The 21,331-nt window shown below is 40.4% G+C and overlaps 1 protein-coding gene across 2 annotated transcripts in view; it reads left to right on the top strand.

The window, feature by feature from the left end:
• MEIS1 (Meis homeobox 1) overlaps positions 1-21,331 on the top strand; it is a 130,831-nt gene that overhangs the window by 91,119 nt on the left and 18,381 nt on the right. For both annotated transcript variants that reach the window (XM_006201524.4, XM_015237051.3), the window contains exon 9: positions 15,757-15,833. In XM_006201524.4, coding sequence (XP_006201586.1) covers positions 15,757-15,833 — 77 coding nt within the window. The remainder of the gene's footprint in view (positions 1-15,756; positions 15,834-21,331) is intronic.

The following is a 21,331-nucleotide window of genomic DNA, read 5'->3' as shown; positions in this document are numbered from 1 at the left end:
AGAAATCAGACAAGAATTAAACTGAAGTTACTGATGGTGATTTATTTTTCTGATTCTCAACAAAATCTCAAACCCTGTGGGCAAATTTCTGAACAGAAGGAAAGAGGTTTATGCAATTATTTTCTCATCCCTGAAATCACATGAACAGCCCTTTCCCGCCTCACTTAGGATAGATCTGTAGTGAGTTAATCCCATTGCTCCAGTCATTCCACAGCGGACACCTTACTGCCCTTGTAACCATTCAGAGAAAAGAAACATGGAGCTAATCGCAAGACCTCTGGCACTCACCCCCATTGTGCCCTCTTAAAATCGGGGTACTCTGGGGGTGGTGTCTGGTGGTGGCTACTCTGTGTAGGTTTTCACTGCACGAAATGGTATAAAATAGGGCTCCTGAGAGCAGCCATTATCACATACTGGTTAACATCACAGATTTTTTAAATCCCAGCTGCACTGGAGCCATGAAAAAAAAGCTTTCATCTGTAAAATCTAGTTTCCCTTTGTTATTAAAATAAATGAAGCCATTAAACAAAATAGATGCATATAATAGTTGAGTTCATCATGTGGCATCATCAAAATGATAGAATTTTGCATTTTTAAAAATCAGGGCTGCCATTTTAGAAGGTTTGCCATAAGGTGCAGGTCCCAATACGCTAGAGGTTTCTGAAACTTCATGCCTTATTAGATACATTTTTCTCTTTAGTTTGCTTATTTATATATTTATTTGGACCTCCTTAGATGAAAAATAGAATTCTGTTTAAGAAGGATTAGAAAAAAAATGGCAGCATTCCGCCCTCCAAAATCCTGTGACCAAATGAATTAATTAATTATCGATGAGCTCAGAATGTGAATGTGTTGGAATTGAAATACTTTCCAGAGACTTTATTTCCAAAGGTTTGTTTTTAATTACAGTGGCATTTGGTTGGCATGTAAGGGCGAGTTCTCACTCTTGGTCTATCCGAGCTGGCTCCCAGGCCAAAAGATTCTCTGCTCCCTTTTCTCGAGAGCACACTTTTCTGCCAAATGTGGCGCCCCTGCCCTGCCAAGGAAGGTGGGCGAGCTGCCACTTCTGAGTCCCAGCCACCAAAAGACAAAGGCTTTCCACATCCTCAAGTCTCAGGAATCAGGATGAGCCTCACACCTTGACGGTTCCGAATTATTGATTTTTTTCCCCCATAGACTTTAAAATATGGAGTATTTTCTCGGGGCCTTGGTCTATCCCCGAGGGTGATTTAGGCACTTACAGGAGTGTGTGAACCCTTGCAGGCCACCAGAGGCTCATTTAAGTGTCCTTCCTCATCTGTCTGAGCTCTGAGCACGTCTACTCTGTCAGTCTCGCCTCCCACATCTTGCTTTTTTAGTGTTGTCTCTTTTACACTCTTTTAGTCCGAACATAGTAATTATTTATCTACTTCTGGGAAGCTCAGATAAATTCAAGATGGTGGGTGGGGTCGTAGCTGAGTATAAAACATCTGCTAGGGAAAACGTAACCTCCTTTGCCCTTGGCGGGGGCCAGCTCTCTGATTTGTGGAGAATGCATATGGGCGCCACATAACTGTGTAGGTGGAAAATGCAGGGCTTCTAAAAAAAAATTATGAAGAATTTCAAGATGGCAACATCAGCCAATGAAACCAGATGTGGGGCCCTTCTGTGTGGGGTGCCCTGTGTGACTGCCTTTGAAGGTGACCTTGTCTTTAGATATCCTGGAAGTGATTGTCCATATAAAGGGAATTAATTGCAAGAAAACACTGAAACCTAATTTAAACACTAGAAAAAAAAATATAAGAATTACTTAGTCAGATCTTCCCTACAAATTGAGGGGGGAAAAATGTATATAGTATGTTAACTTAGATTGGCCCAACCTTGTGATTCATCTCGGATTCAGCCACTATTTACTAAGCTCTACCTCCAGGCCAGACACTCCGCCAAGCAATGTGATGTGTGTTGTCTTGCGTGGCTCCCCCCCTGCCCCCGTTTTGCCATCCTCACTGCCACTGACGGAAGGTGAGGCTCCGAACACTGAAGGGCTTTGATCAAGGTCAGACAGTCAGTCTGGGTTCCGGGACGTGAGCTTCAGGTCTCCAACCTAGTCAGGACACCGGCCTGTACCTCTTGAAACCAGTAACTCTTAAAATGGTTTCCTTTAGATTTGCCATTTGTCGATGTGTCACCGCATCACTGAAGCAGAAATGGACTTAATGACCCACTCCCCTGGCCTGCACAATTTGAAGACTCTCCACGTAGACCTAAGCGCTCCTAGGAGGTGACTTAGAAAGGGACACAGTTAGGTTCCTTGGATATGTTATTAGCAGCCTCATGACATGGCAAAGCGAGACCTGCATTAAATAAAACTGTATCCAGTTATTTCAAAGAAAACCAACTACCCAGTCATTCGGCCAGAATAGCTCTTCCCCAGAGCCTGTTTAGGAAGGGCCAAATGCCACTAATTAAGGCTTTTTCGCTTTAGATTACTTGTAGAAGTTAGATTACTTATGAAAGTTTTCTTAGAAATGATGACAGACAACTTGAAAGATGTTCAGCTTTACGTGGTTTTCGTCTGAGTTTTTGGTTTCACCCTTCGTGTAGAGAGCAGTGCACATTCACACAGTAAAACAGGCTGGGGCCACCAGCTCACCGCGGCTTTCTGAAAGACGTGGCTACAGCTCTTCATTTCATCATTAAGCGATACACCTTGAGCTTCTGGAGAGCCAGAAAGGAACCAGACTGAGAAGTAGGAGGCCTGGGCTCCAGGCCTAAGAGCCACATATCCTGCCATGTGTCAGCTCGGAGTTTTGCTTTTTCTCCTATAGAATTAAGACAGAGTTCTCTGTCCTTCCAACCTGGCCAAGTAATTGTTAGGGTCAATTTTGGTAGAATATACTAAAAGCTCTTTGAATGAAAGAGATATAAAAGATCACCCAAACTCAAAGCCTTAACAACAACAAGAAAAGCCCCCAATTGGCCTTCAAGTTAAATACTTTTATTTTGCAGATTAGATTCCATTATAGGTTATTACAAGGTAGTGGGTATAATTCCCTGTGCTGTACAGTAAATCCTTGTTGCTTACCTATTTTATGTACAGTAGTTTGTATCTGTTAATCAATCCCCTACTCCTAATTTGTCCCCCCACCTTTGGTAACCATAGGTTTGTTTTCTGTAAGTGTGAGTTTGGTTCTGTTTGGTACACAGATTCATGTGTATTATGTTTTAGATTCCATACATAAGTGATATATAGTATTTGCCATTCTCTGTCTGACTTATTTCACTAAGCATAATACTTCCTAGGTCCATCTATGTTGCTGCAAATGGCCAAATTTCATTCTTTTTATGGCTGAGCGGTATTTCATTGTGCATTGTATGTATATATATTAAGCTGAAGTATATATATTAAGCGAATCGTCTGTTGATGGGTACTTGGGTTGCTTCAGTGTCTTGGCAATTGTACATAGCACTGCTTTGAACACTGGGGTGCCTGTATCTTTTTGAATTAGAGTTCTTGTTTTTTTCCTGCTATGTACCCAGGAGCGGGATGTCTGGATCATATGGTAGCTCTGGTTGTAGTTTTGTAAGGAACCTCCATGCGGTTTTCCATAGTGGCTGCACCAATTTACTGTCCAAGTTAACTGTGATTGAATACCTTTATTTCTGCACCTTTATCTTGTCATCTTATTGGTGACAGGTCCTGCTCTTTCTCTCACTCATCTAAGATATCCCATGAACATCTGTGAGATCTGTGGGAACGCCACAGAAGTAAATCCACAGCCCTGCGAGCCTTTCCCTGTCCAGCTAGGTCGGACAGCTGAGAAAGCATAATTTGGGAAACAAATACCGGGGATCGGCCCAAATTTTGACTTAAGACTCTTCCCTCTTCTATAATCCACTCTGGAGACAGACAGTGAATTCACATCAATAAATGCTTTAGGGAGTTAGAAAGGGTTTGCTCAAGAAGGTTCATAAAGATAAAGGTAATCTCATTACTAAGACAATTTGAAGTTTTTCGTTTTTTTTTTCTTAAAGGGAAATTCTCTTTAGTTTGATTGCAAGATAAGAGTTTTGTAGTTAACCAAGATAAAATGTAGTGCTGAATAAGCTTTTAAATTAAAAATTGAAGTGTATGTTACAGAGAATGGAGATAATTAAATAGCTCAGACTACAGTGGGTAAAGGGAAAAGAGTTTTCATGAAAATTAGCTACGTAAAGGTAAATTACATTTGAATCTCAACTTCAGATCTGGGTGCTCTGTTGTTGGCATAGGTTGAATTGATAATGCCTGTGTGTTAAAGAATTCTGGTTGTTTCTCTGCCTCTCTCACAGCTTATAAAAATGCAAGCAGACCCACCTAATGAATATTAATAGGAATGATGTGTAGATAACACACAAACCCCCTGGATCTGCGGACTTTGGACGGAGTAGTCAGAAAGGATTTCTGTGGCTTTATTTAATACCAAATTTACATACTTTTAAAGAATAAACATCATCTTAATATTTTAATATCAATATTCCAAAGTGGGGATTTTAGTGAAATTAAAAAGCTTAATTTTCCTTCCCTGAACATTAGAATCACCAAGGTCTGCATTTTAAGAGACAGGAAACTGTTAGCTAAAAAAGAAATTAACTTAATCCCCCTTCATTAAGTTCTAGTCTTTTTTTTGTTGTTGTTACTTAGAGACAAGTAATAATTATATCCGCAGCGATGCAAAGCGTGTTTTACACTTCTGTTACACAAAAGAACTGCAGTTGTTAAGGTGACAGCAAAATAAAACGAGAACATTGATAAATACTGATACATTTCTTTTCCTGAAATCTTCTCTGACTCTTGAAAGTAAATTTCACTCAGGTGTCTGAGCAGCATTTTAATTCATTAACAGCAAAAATCTACATGGGATCTTACAAAATGTCAATCAACTAGCGAAACAATATTTTCCCAGCTAAGGTTATAAACACGACAGCTAAAGTGGGTAGAAAGAGATCTCAAAAGACTGTACATCCCAGTTCTTTTTGGATGCATAAAAGGTGGGCATTTTGTTTGCAAGTTAGGTTTTTTTTTTTTTGGATGGAACTTTTAACACGAACCCAGGAGATCTCAGCGGTGTCTGTTATTTAAAGCATGTGCTTTCTCTCTCTTCGGTGTTGTGAAAAGACTTTTTAGATTTTAGCTTTACAAAAGGGGGAAATCATTAAAATGTAGTTTGTATCATTTCGTTCCGTTATTTGTCATCTTTATGGCTGCTCTGTAGCTTCCACGGCACCTTTAATGGTAAGCTTGGTCAGGAGAGGTGAACGGGAATGTGCACAGACTTGGCTGCGGGTGCGCGCTGACAGTGCCTGCTAGCTGGGCTTCAATCCACGTCCCTGTAGATTTTAATGTCCCCACAGACTGCTGGCAGCCTGCTTCCAGCTGTGGCAGGCATGATGCAGTGAATTGCTTTTGAATGTTCTTTACTCAAATAGGCAGTAATTACAAGCTTAAAGAGGTTTAGTGGTCCAGTAAACTACATAATCACCCCTGAATTAGCCCGGGCTCATCAGTCGCAGTCCAGCAAGCTCGAGTCTGCTGTTTGTATGCAGCCTTGATCACATAGCAACCTGATCAGCAGGTGTGGAACAGCCAGAGTCCCCCATAAACACAACTGTCTACTGGGGACAATGATCTCTAATGAGATGAGGCTACACCATCACTGTAATTTAAGTGGGAAAATTAGCACTGGAGAACGAGTACCAGTTCCAGGGGTCTTTAGTCATGTGGGGAGCCGTACGAATTCTCCATCTTTCGCGCCCTGACTCTTGCTTTCTGTCTCTCAGAACATCTTCACCAAGTGTACTTATTTTTGCTTCTGACTTAAAGATACTTGGTTCTCTCTACAAGGATGCATAAAAGATGCGCATGTTGTTTTCAAGTTGGTATTTGTTTTTTGGATGGATTTTTCCTCAATATTTAATGCTGGACAGGGCGTCTCTAAAGGCAATAATGATTGCTGTCGACAGACTCGTTCCAAATGGTATCGTTGTATTTCGCCTTCTTGCCTTTTCTCTTCGTGGTTTCAAAACCCTTTCACTTTGATGTTTAAAGTGGAGAAGTGTTCTTCGGGTTGGGGCTGGGTCTCGTTTTAGCTGGCGGGCTCTCTGTAATAGCGGAGATGAGCTGTGCTATCCTTTGGAAAAGATCTTTGTTGGAGTTTATTGTATGAACTGGTCATGAACTTTCTTTTCAGAAAAGTGGTCCAGGATGGTGTGCTGTTGTTGTGTTTTATTTGTGACAGTGAAATTCTCGGGGAAGAGGCTGTGTGTGGAAACAGCTTTCTCTCTTCTTCCTTCCGTCCTGTGCTGTAAGAAGAACTTGAACTTTATTACCCTGCAGTTGGGCAGTGGGAAGGGAACTTTTGCAACCAATAAACCCAGCGAGCACATAGCGTGGATTTTGGAGAAACTTCAGGGGAAATTATACACGCTAAGAAACACAAACAGAGTAACACAGGAATGAGGTTTCTCACGGTCCAAATCCCAGCTTCATCCTATTTGCAAGTGACTTAGGGGACTCTGTGCCTCAGTTTCCTCATCTGTAACCTCAGGGTGAAAGCACTGACCTTGTAGACTTGCTGTAAGGATTAAACGAGTGAATACGTGTAAAGCACTGAGAACATTGCTTGGCACATTATAAAAATGTCAGTTAAATAAAGTCAATAAAATCTGTACTGTTTGGGAGATTTGTGGAACTGAATGAGAAAGATGAAGAGTTGCTGAAATGGGGCTGCTGGTTTTCTAACGCATGTCTGAAGTCGTCTACTTCGAAAGACTAGTTGAGGCATTTGGGGTGTTGCCGACTTCGATAGTGCTCCTTCATTCATGCAACAAACATTTCCTGGGCCCTGCACTGGGCTAGCTGCATTGTAAATGGCAGTAGCATTCCTGTGTTTTTATTAGTATTCTGCTAAAATGAAATGGTTCCAAATGTAATTTAATTCATATTTGATTAAGAATCACATATGAAATGAAAGTAATTGGTAGAAATACACAACAAATTAATTTCAAAGCAGACAATTTAAGGCATATTGTAATGTGGTTGGATGGAATAGCAGGCATTTGTTTCTGTGACCCTTAAAGAAATCTTGTATATAACCTTCCATCATTCTCATATTTATAAGCAACACTAGAAGAACTAAGAGTGACAGATGTATTAGTTTCCATTGAGTTTTGTATCTTGCAGCACCATTTCCTATTGCTTCCATTAGCAGAACTGAGCTGTAGACACACACACATTAAGATAATGGCTTCTTCATAAAATGAGTAGTAATCATCGTCTATATATTCGTGATTAACTCATCAGGAATGAGTGGGATTGCTCCACCCATCATTTAGAAAACAAAATAATTTGGAAGTGAATTTTCGCAACTTGTGTGTTATCACCGAATTTCAAACCCCAGCTCTATTCCTTACAAGCTGTGTGATCTCGAGAAAGTTGTTTGTCCTTTCTGTGCTCAAGTGTCTTCATCTATAAAATGGGTATAATAGTTGTGCCGACTTCAGAAAGTATCTGTGAGGAGTTGAATGAGTTAGTGCATGTGAAGTACTGGGAACAATGCCTGGTACATCCTCAGTTGTCAATACATGTTGCCATTACTACGTCTGCCACTCTCATCAGTGTTACTCAGCTACTATTAATCAGGTCCCTTTGGAGGATGCTGGAGGGAGAATGTGGGGAAAGGTTCTGGTGAACTGACTTTCACCCTGCAGCTCCATCCCCACCCTTAATTGTTGCCTGCAGGGCAGAAGCAGCGGGGATGCTAGTGGGGGGGGGGGGTAGGAAAGTGGCAACCCTCCTGGGATCCAGGCTATTAAAACGGCAGAGAAACATTCAGTCACCGCTCACCACAATGAGTAACTTTGTTCATGTTCCATGATAATGTGTTTTTGGTTTTTAAATGTTTAGTTTAAAAAAGGGATGGGAGAAATTGGAAAGAGACATCACTGAAAGAGCAGCCAAGTGGAGAAACTCCGGGGAGGACGGATCTGGCTCCAGAATGACGTGGCTGTGAGCCTCGTGCATGTGTTTGACCTCTCCAAGCCTCAGTTTCCTCATCTGTAAAGTGGGGCTGAGCATCATCCCCTACTCACGAGGTCACCAAGAGCACATGCAATGATGCATGTGATGAATCTGTCCTACTGACAAACAGAAAGAGTTCAGCGGGGGAGGTATAGCTCACATGGTAGAGCACATGCTTAGCATGCACGAGGTCCTGGGTTCAATCCCCAGTACCTCTCCTAAGCATAAATAAATAAACCCAATTACCCCCTCCCCCCAAAAACTAACAACAGAGTAAGTTCAAATGACCTGTTAGTATTTTTTTAACCATTTCTTTCTCTTTTTTTCCCCATTTTTTTTTCTTGTTGAAGTATAGTCAGTTTACAATGTTGGGTTAATTTCTGGTGTAGAGCATAATGTATCAGTCATACACAGACATACATATATTCCTTCTGACACTCTTTTTCATTATAGATGACTACCAGATAGTGAATATTATTTTAAATGATTCAAAGAGGACAGAAAAGTGAAGCATGAGTTTTCTCCTCTGTTCCTCCCCCACCCCCTTCCCCCTGTTTTCCTTATTGGCCTTTTTGTGTTTCCTTTTATAGCCATCATTTTCTATGAAGAGAATCAATATTCAGGGAGTTCATTAATAATCATAACTGTTCAAAATAATTTTAGCACTCTTCATGAATTTTAATACTTTTAGGAGGAGGATATAAGTAATTGCTAATTTAGAGACCAAATTTTATGTCTTTAATGCATATATTTAAAAATACTCCTGGAACATATCTATAGTTAATGAAGAATAGATCTAAACATCATTATTATAACAGAAATGCAAGTAACTTTAAAAAAAAAATCCCTAATCCAAAGGACTGTGAAATCCCTTACTATAAGGATCTGCTTTTCCTATTGTTTTCATTTTTATATTGAATTGACATTTAAAAGAAATTAAAAGATCAGATAGGTGGGACAGGCATGGCTTTGTAATCTTAGCCTCTTGTAAGTGACTATAAAACAATGTTTTTACTGCTGTGTATGTATAGTCTCATTAATGCAAAAGTAAAGATTGTTATGAAATATTCCTTCCACACGTGTTGTTTTCATGTGATAAGATTAAGTTTAGATAGTCCTACCTGGCCCTCCTGTTTGCACACCTCTACTAGCAACTTCTTATAACTGCTGCTGGGTAGACAAGAAATCGGAGGGCTCGTCTGGACAATGGCTTGATCAGGCTTCGGAAAAAGCAAGTTCTGACCAATCAGCGGAGCACAGTGAATCTGAGCAGCTAGACACTGTAGGAGCGTCAGTGGAGAATTAAAGAAAGCAGGTTGAAATCCTGCGACTTCCATGATGATGCTCCAAACATCTGTGGCTTCTTAGCCAGGACGGGCACCATGGCTCTTCTTTTTTGATTCCCGCATGTGTGGGGATGCAGGACTCAACTGCTATGCATTCAGGCTCCGTTCTTCCACTGCACGGTGCACCGCTTTTGTAATGCAAATGGCAGGCACAAAGTGTCTCTTTGATAATGTGCAGTCAGAAGACAAAAAAGCATTCACTGAAACAGTAAAACTAATTCATAAAGCTGAAAGACAATAGGAGAGCATTATGGATTTTTTTTAAAGGAAAAAAGTATCCTAGATCAATGTAATTGTCACAGTGTAAGCTATTCAGAGTCAATGCATAAGGGGGCAATGGCTGCAAGTTTATTTAAAGTGGAAGAAGTTTTTATGGGCAAAAAAAAAAAAATGACGTTAAACAAATGTAAATATATTTGGTTAACAAGTTTCTGCTTCTGCTCTTAGAGGTCACATACATGGCTGGTTATTTTAGTTTCGATCCACAATATTCCCTTAGTGACAAAAACTCAGTAGAAGTTTTAAAAGAACACAGAGATCTAATGGTTAAGAGCCATATGGTAGATTTTTTTTTCCTTCTTTAAAGGGAGTATCTCTCCATCACATGCTAGAGTTTAGCTCAAGGTCAACTTATATTAATGCATTAAACTTAGCTGTGGAGGAGGCAAAGGGCTGGAGGAAAAAGGATAAAAGAAGTTCCGAAATTGTTCTTCCAACATATTCAGCCAGGCAACAGAGCATCGCCTTGATAAGGGTTATATTGGACAGTTGCCATAATTCCTCCTGTTAGATCAGCTCCCCTGGTACCTATTCCCACACCTTTTAAAGGATAGCATGTAACATTTTGCTTGAAAATTGCTTCCACCTCTATTGCTTTGTTATAGCTGTTTTGCAGTTCCAGTAGAGAGGCAGTTCTGTGTCACAAGAAATTACTAATCTGAGGCTTGAGAAGGGGCAGGGTAGCCTTCCATTATCTCAACAGCGAGCTCTGTACAGGATTATTTTCAAATTTTCTGCTGCCATTACAATGTGCTGTTCCAGTGGGTAAGGCAGTGAGGGAGGGAACGTTATTGAAACTTGGTTACCAGGGTAGATAAGATAAAGTTCATCACTGTCTTGGCATCCACATTTGCAGCCAGGGGTGGAAAATTTGATGAAAGGCGTACATTTGGTCAAGGATATTGTTAAGATAGAAGGCTGGACAGTTTCCATCTGTGTGTGCTGAAGGGTTTCTCTTTTCCCATTAATGCTCGTCAGAAGGAGTCGACCCGATTGTTTAAAGGCATAAGTTTTCTTGCAAGGTATTGTAAACTTGGAAATACCAGAGAACCAACCCCAGAACCACCCCCGACCCTGCCATCCCAGTCTCAAAACGTAAGATTGGAATCGCGCAGAGATAACGTTCTTTAGAAAGTTGTCATTTTCTTTCTGTCACTTCCTATCCTCTGCGACTGGCAAAATGACAGTTCAGACTTAATTTTTACGTAAGCTATTTTTAGAGTTTTTTCAGACAGCCTCTCACCGCGTCTGTGACCCAGGACACAGGCTCTAGGGATCGTTTTACCTTTGATGGGGTTATTAAACAGTCACTGTTCTACTAGGTCATTATTAAAAGTCACAGAAACGCGGGAAGAGTGGCGAGCAGTGTCTGTTTCAGTAAGAGACTCACACTGGAAAGAAGTCAGGGTGTTGGCAGCTGAAGTCAGGATGCTCATTTTGTGAGTCTTTCCCGTTACCTTGGGCGCCACTGCCCACAAGCCACCTGCTTCCCCCGGAGGCCAGCAGCTCTTCTCTTCCCAGCGAAGCCAGCCTGATGCATGTGTGCAGGTTCAGTGTTGGAAGGGAGGGTCAGCTTTACCCAGACATAATCACTGTTTTATGGCTTTCACTCATTCCTGAGGTGTTAATGCAGATCAAATGGGAAACACTCCAGAAAGAACCCTGGCAGCTACCGCAAGGCCTCGCTCTCCGGTCTCCGTCGTTAATTCTTATTGTGAGATCTAAAGGTAATTTTGTTTGCCCTCTTAATGCGTTGCAGTTGTCCCAGTGGCCCTTGCATATCCTTTCTCAAATTCCCATCTTGATCAATTGTTTGCAAATAATTAAGCTTTTAAGAGATAATGGCAGGAGGCTAATGTACACAACAAAGGCGAGGTCTCCTGTCACTGTCTATTGGACTGTGGTCAAATTTGCTTTGATATCCCAAAGTGATTAGGTTGATTGGTGTATCTGGCAAGTGCAACCCCTCTTTCCCTTCACAAGAACCCACTGATCTTTCTTAAACCGGTGTCCTTTGCTGTTAAGAAGCCATAGTAGCCAAGGTGTTCGGGAAACTGACAAGGGGGACCTAGCCCCATCGTTGCAATGGTTTGAATACCATTTTCTTCCTAAAATGACACTTTTCTTTCTCCCTTTTGTAAAATGACATCTACCTTTGCCCTTCTCTTGGCCTCCCCAGCCCTGTGGGCGGAAGGCAACCTCGGCTTTGAATGTTTTTACAGCAGCCTTGCCTGTGGCATGCTGGGTTTTTGTCATTTTTTTTTTAAGTCTACAAAGGAATAACTCATACTGTCCACAAAAAGCTTATCTAGTAAAGATGCATAGGACTTAAGATAGTTAAACATATTGGATTTCAGTTAAAAAGCCCGCTTCTTTGTGCACTTTTGGCTGACTAGGGATTAACTACCTGAATTCATGGCTTTCATGTGATTCTGGCAATTACAGATTTTTTTTTTCCCCAGGGAATTGAAAGTTTGCAGGACACCACGGCCGAAAACAGTGAGAAAAAGAAAAATACCCAGTTGATCTACCATAGACAAATGTTTAAGAATTTTGTTGATACCTTTATTGCCCCGCTTAACAGTGACCAGATTATTGTAACATTTAATTTCATCCAGGCTCATTCATTTCTATTTAAAAGATATACATGTATATCCTGAACGACTGAAAATTGTTGAGTGGAGACAGAATGCTGGGTCTCCGTAGCTTGAGGCTGCCTGGCAATTATGCTGCATGAAATTAGACACAGTTTGTTCCAATTACTTAAAATCAGATCACATGAAAAGTGACAGAGGAAGAAAAAGGGGAGAACGTTCCCATTTTACAATATTTAAATTATGAAATCAGAAACTGCATGATGTAAAGGAACAACCGAAGTCTGCACTGAAAATTTGCAGTCCATACGATCGCTCTTTGAAGCTGTGACGATTCAGGTAATTTTAATGATCCAAAGAGAATTTTCCCGACACCTCTTGCATAAAGAAAATGTGAATTCCATTTACTTTATAAGAATGGGTATAAAACTTGCTCACAAACAGGCATGCAAGAATACTCTTGAAAACACAGCACAAATAAATGACTGTGACAATTCTCGATTTTCAAAGTAACTACAGGTAAATGGCATAAATATTCATTTTTATCCGGTTCTGGTCATCATATTAAGACACAACTAACAAGACGGGGCAAAAGGTGTTGCCGTCGAGCTGCAGTGAAGAGGGGCTGTTGACGTATTTATTAATTCTCTTGAAAAATCACTCACAGGGATTTCCAGAGGACCCGCAAAACTGTAAGGCAATAACATTACAGAAGACGTTATAGATCATAAATGATCCATGTATAGATCACTGTACAATGTGTATAGCAAATAGTGCCAACTTCTAGATGCTAAAATGTGTACGTTTCAAATCAAGCTTTGATTCCATACGAATTGCTGGCCTGGGTCACCTCCAGATGATAAAATTGAGGAAAAATTGTCCGTTGCTCAAAGTTTCCTAGTTGGTGAACGGCAGAATAATTTATACGGTCGAATAGGGTTGTATTTAACTATGTGCTATGCTTCAACTAGTGCAGACCTCGCACTATTATACATCGAAACTGAATTCAGTATTCAATTCAGAGGATAAGAGATTCATTCGGTTTGGGTCATGTGGCACACTGTTAGGCATGTTTTAAACCTTAGGGCGGTGGATTGCTTTTGGGTCAGTATCCAATTGTGAGCTGTTGCCCGTGGGGACAGCAGTGTGGTGAGTAGGGTGATTGTCACCTGTGGTCTTAGCCTATTATGGAGGTGATGTACTTTTACCTGAAGAGTGGGGAGACATCACTTCTAGGAATGAAGTAAGGAAAGTAGTATTGTAGATGTCAAGTTGGGTTATTTATACTTCCTGTGGGCTTTGAGAAAAAATTATTATATATTTTGATGTTGCATCTGAGTGGAGCATATCTGCGTATCATAGCAAATCATAGCCATTCCTTTGTTCTGCAGATATTTACTGGTTTCCTTTATGTGCCGGTCTGGGCTTTGAGGATAGCGAATGAGAAAGGCTTGAATGTTAGAGATGCTAAATGAGTGAGAAGAGACATAGGACCAAGGAAACAAAAAGTCCGAATGAAGGCTTCAGAGAGTGATGCTCGCTCTAAGGGAAAAAGGAAAAAAACCTGAAGAGAGGCATAAGGTGGGCTGGTGAAGAGTGGGGTGGGCATGGCTTGGAATTTGAGCTGAGACCTGAAAGTGACATTGGAGCAGGATCCTGAGTGGTAGAGACCAGCTGGATGTGTTGGAAAAACAGGAAGTGGCTGGACAGAGGGGTGGAGTGGGACGAAGATCAGAGGTCGCCGGCCGAGAGGTGGGCAGGGCTGGTGGGCGGTGGGTCTGGCAGGGCAAGGTGAACAGTCTGGAGGCTTCAGTAGGGGTGCTCATGAATGGAGATTATGAAAGGCATTTGTCACATCCTTCAGTCACGGCGAGGCTTAGATGCTGGAAGGGAAGCAGGAAATATCCCTGAGTCGTGTTGCCGCTGACCCTCCCTTCCCCAGGCCAGTTTCCTCACCTGTAAAACAGCAGGGACAATAGATTCCATTTATGTCCCTCAAAGGGATAGAATGGGGATTAATTACCATTCTGCCTGTAATACACTTGGAGCTCTTTAGAGAGAGGAACTATATTCCATGAAAGCAAAGCCTTATTCTAATTGTGTATTTATTGATTAAGTGACAATCAAGAGACAATGCTTATTGGGGAAATGGCTACATCTCTGCTCTCCACAAACGAATCCCAGGTGTATAGATACAGAACATATTTAAACCTACGTATTAAGAGTATTGAAGTGTCATTAACGAGCCTCCTTAGTATCTCATCAGACATTATTAATGAGATTAAACGCTATGTTAATTAACATTCAATAGACCAGAATTTAGTTTCCAGTGGCACAGAGAGTTAAATGGAGAGCTGGGGGTGCCCTTTCCCATTCATAAGAAAATAGAAGGTTGACCGTCAGAACAAGTTTTATCTTGGGAGAATTTACTGGGATGCAGTGTTTCAAAATAGCCAGTGGAAACCGTGTCCTGGGCTGCTCACCCAGGCTTTAGAAATGTCTATTTCAAATTTAGATGTAGTTGACTATTAAACAGAAGATATCTGTGCCCAAACACAATAGTGTTTAGTAAAATTCTAAGCATTCCTATAAGAAGCGATGGATTTTAGTAGAATTCTAAACATTCCTATAAGAAGGTATGGATTTCATTTTATTGTCTAATCCCATAATACATTTTTATACACTCTAACTCCTGAGGAACATAGATGGGCTGGTTCTTAGCAGGCAAAATGTGCCGGTCTTTGACCTTATATTGGCTTGTGTTCAGAATCCCAGTGTCTGTTGACTTTCAGTTAGGGAAACCAACTTTGGTAGAATTTCACTTGTTTGTGCTCTGCAGAAGAGCTAAAATGAATAGTGGTTTTTTAAAAAAAAATACACCCATTTTTAATTTTGATAGTTGCATCTGGCAATGTGGTGTTTTGGAAGGAGAATTTCATGCTGACAAGGTGCTTAACTCCTGGGGACGTGAGCTGAGGCTGTTGGTCCAAATGGTTCAGCTTTAGAAATCAGTGGTTCTGTAAAAATATTATGTCTGGGTGGTACACTTTTATATGGTCAAGAGAGACTTGTTCTTATTTTAATCCTATAAAATAAAGTGACGTTCATACTAAACTTTTCATGTTTGCAACAAATCAACCTGTTAAAGAATAAACTCAGTATCAAGGTTCTGCAAGTATCCTAACTAGCTATTTATACACTTCACTAATCTTTGTAATTGGCTTGTCTTTTATTGCCATTAATTAGATGATGTAGTATTCCATTAATAAGAGCGACACACCTCAGCATTTTTACCTTTAATTATAGACCTCAATAGACACGTAGGGTATTGAAAAAATAACCTAAATGTTGCCTGATGTACACATCTTTTTTTTTTAACAGAGTGTGTGTGTTTATTATCGAATCCCTTATACCTGGCATTGTTGCACCTGACATGCGATGTGCACATCGTGTGTCCAAAGCGTACGTGCGTACACCTATCTTTTTTGTTCTCTTCCAGCACCCTTACCCTTCTGAAGAACAGAAAAAGCAGTTGGCACAAGACACGGGACTCACCATCCTTCAAGTGAACAACTGGTAAGTAATTTGGCTTTGGGTTGACCCGCAATCTGCTTCCTCGCTCCGGCAAGGTGCGGTAATGTTTTGCATAAAGAAGACACACCCAGTGTTCCCTGGTGGCTTGTTTTGATCGAAAGGTGAGAAGGCACTGTTGAGTGGTAGGCCAGAGCGTTTGCTGTTTTGGAAAAGAAAACACTGTCTGGCTGAATCAACTGACAAAATTTTAGGCATAGTGTAAATAAGTGTTTGATTGATATTCGCTGTGGCTCTGTAAATGTCTCTCTCTTTGTGGCTTTTTTCCCCCTTTGGAATAATCGATAGAAAGAGTGGTATCCTATTTTCTAAGAAACAAGTAAAAAAACCTATCTGCCAGGTTTTAAATTCACTGAAAAACTGAAAGTTCAGCTAGATTTTTGTGAAGGCGATGCTTTCCAGGTCAGGCTCCCCTTTCTTCTTATCTCCCTCTGGAAAAAAAGAGAAATCATTTCTGTTTCTCCTTGGAAGCGCCTCAGAATCTGCTGTTTCTCAGGGCTGTGCAATACTGCTTCTAAACAAATGGGTGAATTCCTGATTTGGGGGGAAGCTGAGCTGATGGCCCAAGTACCAGGCAACAATATTCGGACTTAATGCACGACGGCATGGCAACGAGGCTCTGAGGAAGTATGATTTATGACCCTTTGTGAGTGTGCTGAAAGCCGGGTTCGTATAATCACCCAGAGGTAGTGTCATATTTGAAGGGTATCGAAATCCGATAGCCTCTAAAATTAAGTGTATCTAATTAATTGTCCTAATATTTTTAGATTAGTATTTATGACGGCGAAACCTTATCCTCTTTGAAGTAAAAATCCAGAGAAGGCCCAAAGCCGGGTTGGGGAAAGAGGAGAACTGGGAATGCCAGTTCGTAGACAGAAGTATTTCTTTCTGTTCAATCAGTGTCAAAAGATTAATATTACAGAATCTCTGATTACATAGCCTAATCCATTTTGGTGAAGAAATTTGTTCTTAATGTCCATTGCACCTACATTAACAGACCCTTCTCTGTTAGAGAGCCTGGGAGCCTTTGGGAGAGATTTCAGATATATTAAACCCCATTACAGAAAATGTAATTTCTGTCAATATAATCCCATGTATTCTTCAATTTAGTATTTTAGAGATAACAAGCTACTTACAATATATTTGCCTTTGGAGGATTAATTTACAAAGTGCACTATCTTCAAGACACAGACAGACTCACATAAGCATTGCTTGTAAGGGTTATCAATTCCTGTGACCTTACGGCGGCCTCGGGAGATCAATTTTTGCAGCCCTCGTGGTCAAGTGGACCGGGAGCCGGTGGAAGACATCCTATACCTGAGTGTGTTGCTAGGAGTTACTAGCTGCTGAGATTTTTGTTTGTTTGTTTGCCTCTTTTAATCTGTGACTGTATCTTCATTTTCAAAACTCTTGATAGTATATACTTGAACTCCGCCTTCCAGGTTGTTCTGGATGATATTACAATGCAGACCAGCAATTTTGCATGCACACCTAAATTCGTAACTATTTTTAAAGTTATACCAACAGGAAGGCAATTTGAATACAATGGAGGCTGTACAAATGTCTATTTCCCTGGGAAATGTTCCCATTTGAGTGCCAAGGAGTGGCCGGGCCAGCTCTCATTAAGGAAGGTGATCTATCACACACGCCCTCTCTCCTCCTCAGTGTTGCTAGCAAACCTCAGCCACACACACTGTTACCAGAGAACAGATTCCAATACAAGCTGCTTGCCACAGGTGGACAGCCTTCTGGGATACTTCCTGTGGCTGCTGGGGCAGCCAGGCATTCCTGCGACACCAGGCTGTATGCCACTGTCTTTTCCTAGATTCTGTGCACAGTGATCACAATCCGATTTCCTCAGTTTTGCAATTAAGGGGGAGGGGGGGAAGGGGACCTTAAAAAAAGTTATAGCACAAGTCAGATAATTTTTCAATGTAAACGCAGACTTTACCCTAAACTTCACATGGATATTCAATTTTGCAATAGGTACATAACATAAAAATCTTTTTTCTTGTTTTTTATTATTCTTTATTTTGAAATAATTATAGATTCACAGTAAGCTTAAAAAGAAGGACAAAGAGGTCCCGTGAACTCTTCACCTGGTTTCCTCCAATGGTAACATCTTTTTTTTTTCCTTAACACCTTTACTGTGGTCTGGTTCCTGTACAGTAAACTACACATGTTTCAGATGTACAGTTTGATAAATTTTGATAGATGTACACATCCATGAAACCACCACCACAATCAAGAGAGCTAACGTTTCCATCACTTCCCTAGAGGTGCAATTTTCGGTAACGTCTTAATAACTATTAAAAAAACCCAGGAAATTGACACTGGTGCATCTATAGATTTTACTTAGATTTTGCCAGTTTTATATGCACTTGTGTGTGCCTGAAGTTCTATGCAATAATTTTATCATGTGTGGATTTGTATTTCAACTCCATAATCAAGATGCAGACCTGCTCCATTACCACGAATACCCGCTTGCTACTCTATTATAGGCATATCCTTCCCCTTCTCTCTCCACACCCTCCCAACCCAGTTCCTAACCCCTGGCAACCAGGAATCTGTCCCGCATCTCTGTAATTTTGTCATTTCGAGAATGTTACAGAAGTGGAATCATACAGTTTGTAGCCTTAGAGTTGAGCTTTTCAAGAATCGTTTTCCTTCGTTACATGGGATGTAAACCCAATTCCGTTCTCACCTGGCACCGTGTAGGTGTGGTGCGCATGTGTTCTCTGCTTCCGTGGGGAGTTAGGAGGAACCATCCTCGCTTGCACTTCATTGCTTCCCATTGCATTTGGCAACTGTTTCATCTCTATAACGGCTCTGTTTGTGGAAGGGAATTCCCCTCCAGAAACTAAAAGTTGTAAGACTGTTTCTCTTGAGTTTGGTGAATAATGACACTCCTGTGTTTGAGTCTTTAGCAGAATATTAATTTTCATCCAAACCTTCTCCTTTTTAGGGGCTGATACTAGGTTTCTTTTTCTTTGGGCTTTGGGTAGGAAAGATGATACAAAAATGAGGAAAAGCCCGGGTGGTACTCAAAGAGGCAAGAAAATCTTAAACGATGATGGCGGACTTGAAGACGAAAAAGCAGCATGACCTCTTAGTGATCTTCATTTTACTTGATCTTAATAAGAAATTATACAGAGGTTTTTTGAGAGCCTGTAGATATTTTTCCTGTGTTGAGCATCGTGCCCAAGTGACTTCCTCCTGGGAATAATAATTGAAAAAAAAAAAAAAAGACCACTTCGTGCATACTTTAGCACTCCCCCTTCACTTCATTAAGGCACAGGATTTAAAGACGTGTGTCTCCCTTCTTGGGTTTCTTAAAACTTGTTAACACACATGTACATTTTGTATGAACTATGAGTCACTGTTGAAGAGATTTAATAAAATGCTGAAGGGCAGGTTGGGTGTAGATCAGTCATAATTATTGGGAGCAGCATAATGCATTGAAATACACAATATGAAAGTGAAAAATAGAAACTCACATCCAGTTGTTAGCTTGTCATAGAAACCCTGGCCGAGGCAGCTTTAAGTTAGGTTTTGACAGAAAAATGAGATGAGGAAAGTCTGGTGCGTTGTAATGATTCTTTCATTCCATGGCTGAACTAATTTTATGCATCTTTCATTGACGTAAGTAATCTATATTACCCACTTTGGCTAACTAAGGACAAAGCAGATGGGACTAGGTGAGGAGAGGGGCTAACAGGGAGAATTTCAATGTAAAACAGCAAGGCGTGTTTGATTAGTGAAGAGAAAACCTGGATGAAAAGAAATAACTGTTAATTTTTGATATTGAGTCTACTTGTCAGAATGAAAAGAGAGAGGAGGAATCTTCAAATGGTTGCTTTTAGGACTTGTAGGCATTGGGTCCTGGGATGGAATGTGAAATTTATTAGATGAGACATCCCAGGACAAGTCTATGCCAATACATACATTTTTGGAGAATTGAGTCAATTATGCAAATAATTTGTGTAAAAATATTTCTGCCTAAATTATCCAAGCATTTGAGGCAACTGCATGTTTTTTAAAAAGTCAACCTTCATCACTGTCTAAAAATTTTAATCTAGCATGCTGTGGCAGACCTAGACTTAAAGCGTAATAATTTTTGAAATGCAGTATGTGCTATAAATGCATGTAGTCTCCGTCTTTTGCTTCCTCACTCCCAATTATGATTTGGCCCCCAAACGATAAATAATAGCACTGGGGGCTTTTGTCTTCTTGTTGGTTGTTGTGGGTTCGATAAATACTTCTGTTACATCAGTGAAAATATATTACTGATACGCTGACTGTTTCGGTCATTCAGGCAGGTACTTCATAAATTTTAAGATTAGATGGTTATGTAGGTCTTTCAATAGGGAAGTAGAACTTTGACGAAAACACACACACACACAAAGTCAATAGTGGGTTCTTTCTTTCCTGAATGGATCAACTTTATTTTTTTATATTGAAAATATGAGTGTAAAATGGTCAAATAAAAATTCCCTTATATGTTTTCACAGCCAGGTTGCAGACTTGGGAATTCTGTCTGATGAAAACTTGTGCCTGCGATGATATCTTATTTGCTGGATGCCTCAGACACATCCTGCCTCAGCAGAGTTCTAGCCTAGGGTGTACTGAAGAAATATGACAGTTTCTTTGTTTACCTTTTCTCATCCAAACACTTTCCCATTAAGGCCTCGTGTTAAATGTTTATTCCTTTACCCTCTCTGACAAAGCAATATGAGTCTTAGGTGCGAAATACACAATTTATGTGAAATACAGCCTGTATGTGGAGAGAAAAATCACTCTCCATCAGTAGGGTGCAGACCCTAACCTCCGAGGTGACACTTTACAGAACCACCACAGCGGTACAGTTCTCAGATTTAGCACACACACCAGATTTCCCTACTTACTTCATTTATTGCCTTCAAAACTGCAAAGCATTCAGGCATCACTTCCCATTTATTGCCGTTGCGGGGAAAAGCTGTTATCCTTGGAGATTTATGCCACCAGCAGGTAAAAATATAAACTTACTTTCAAAAAATAGGATCGCCCTTATTATAATAAACAGATTCAACTGTTAAAGGTCAAGTTTCTTTCTGAGTTATGGTAATAATATAGCAAATACTTTTATAAGTAATCAAAGATGCTATAAATATAGGTACCTGTGTGGATGTAAATGTTAAAACATTCACAAATTATCCTTTCAACTTCTGAGATCTAAAAATCAATAGGGGGTCATAGGGTTTCATAGAATTGCTCTGCTTTTGCTTCTAACATAATTTAATAATACATTTTACAGATGTTGTTTAAACATTAGGCACAGATTGTTTTGTCAATAAAACTAAACAGAGGCATGACACACAAGCAAGGAAAACAGATGTAAGAAAAAGAGCAGCGCACCAAGCAAGGAGTCCTGAGTCATTTGTTTCCTATTTAGCTGCAAAACGAAAGTACAGGGTGTGTGGTGATTTTCCTTGCCTGAGCATCAC

The sequence above is a fragment of the Vicugna pacos genome, chromosome 15, assembly GCF_048564905.1.
Source record: "Vicugna pacos chromosome 15, VicPac4, whole genome shotgun sequence".
In the NCBI taxonomy this organism is placed as follows: Eukaryota; Metazoa; Chordata; class Mammalia; order Artiodactyla; family Camelidae; genus Vicugna; species Vicugna pacos.
Note: the sequence above shows the minus strand (reverse complement) of the source record. Positions and strands in the feature narration are given on the sequence as shown.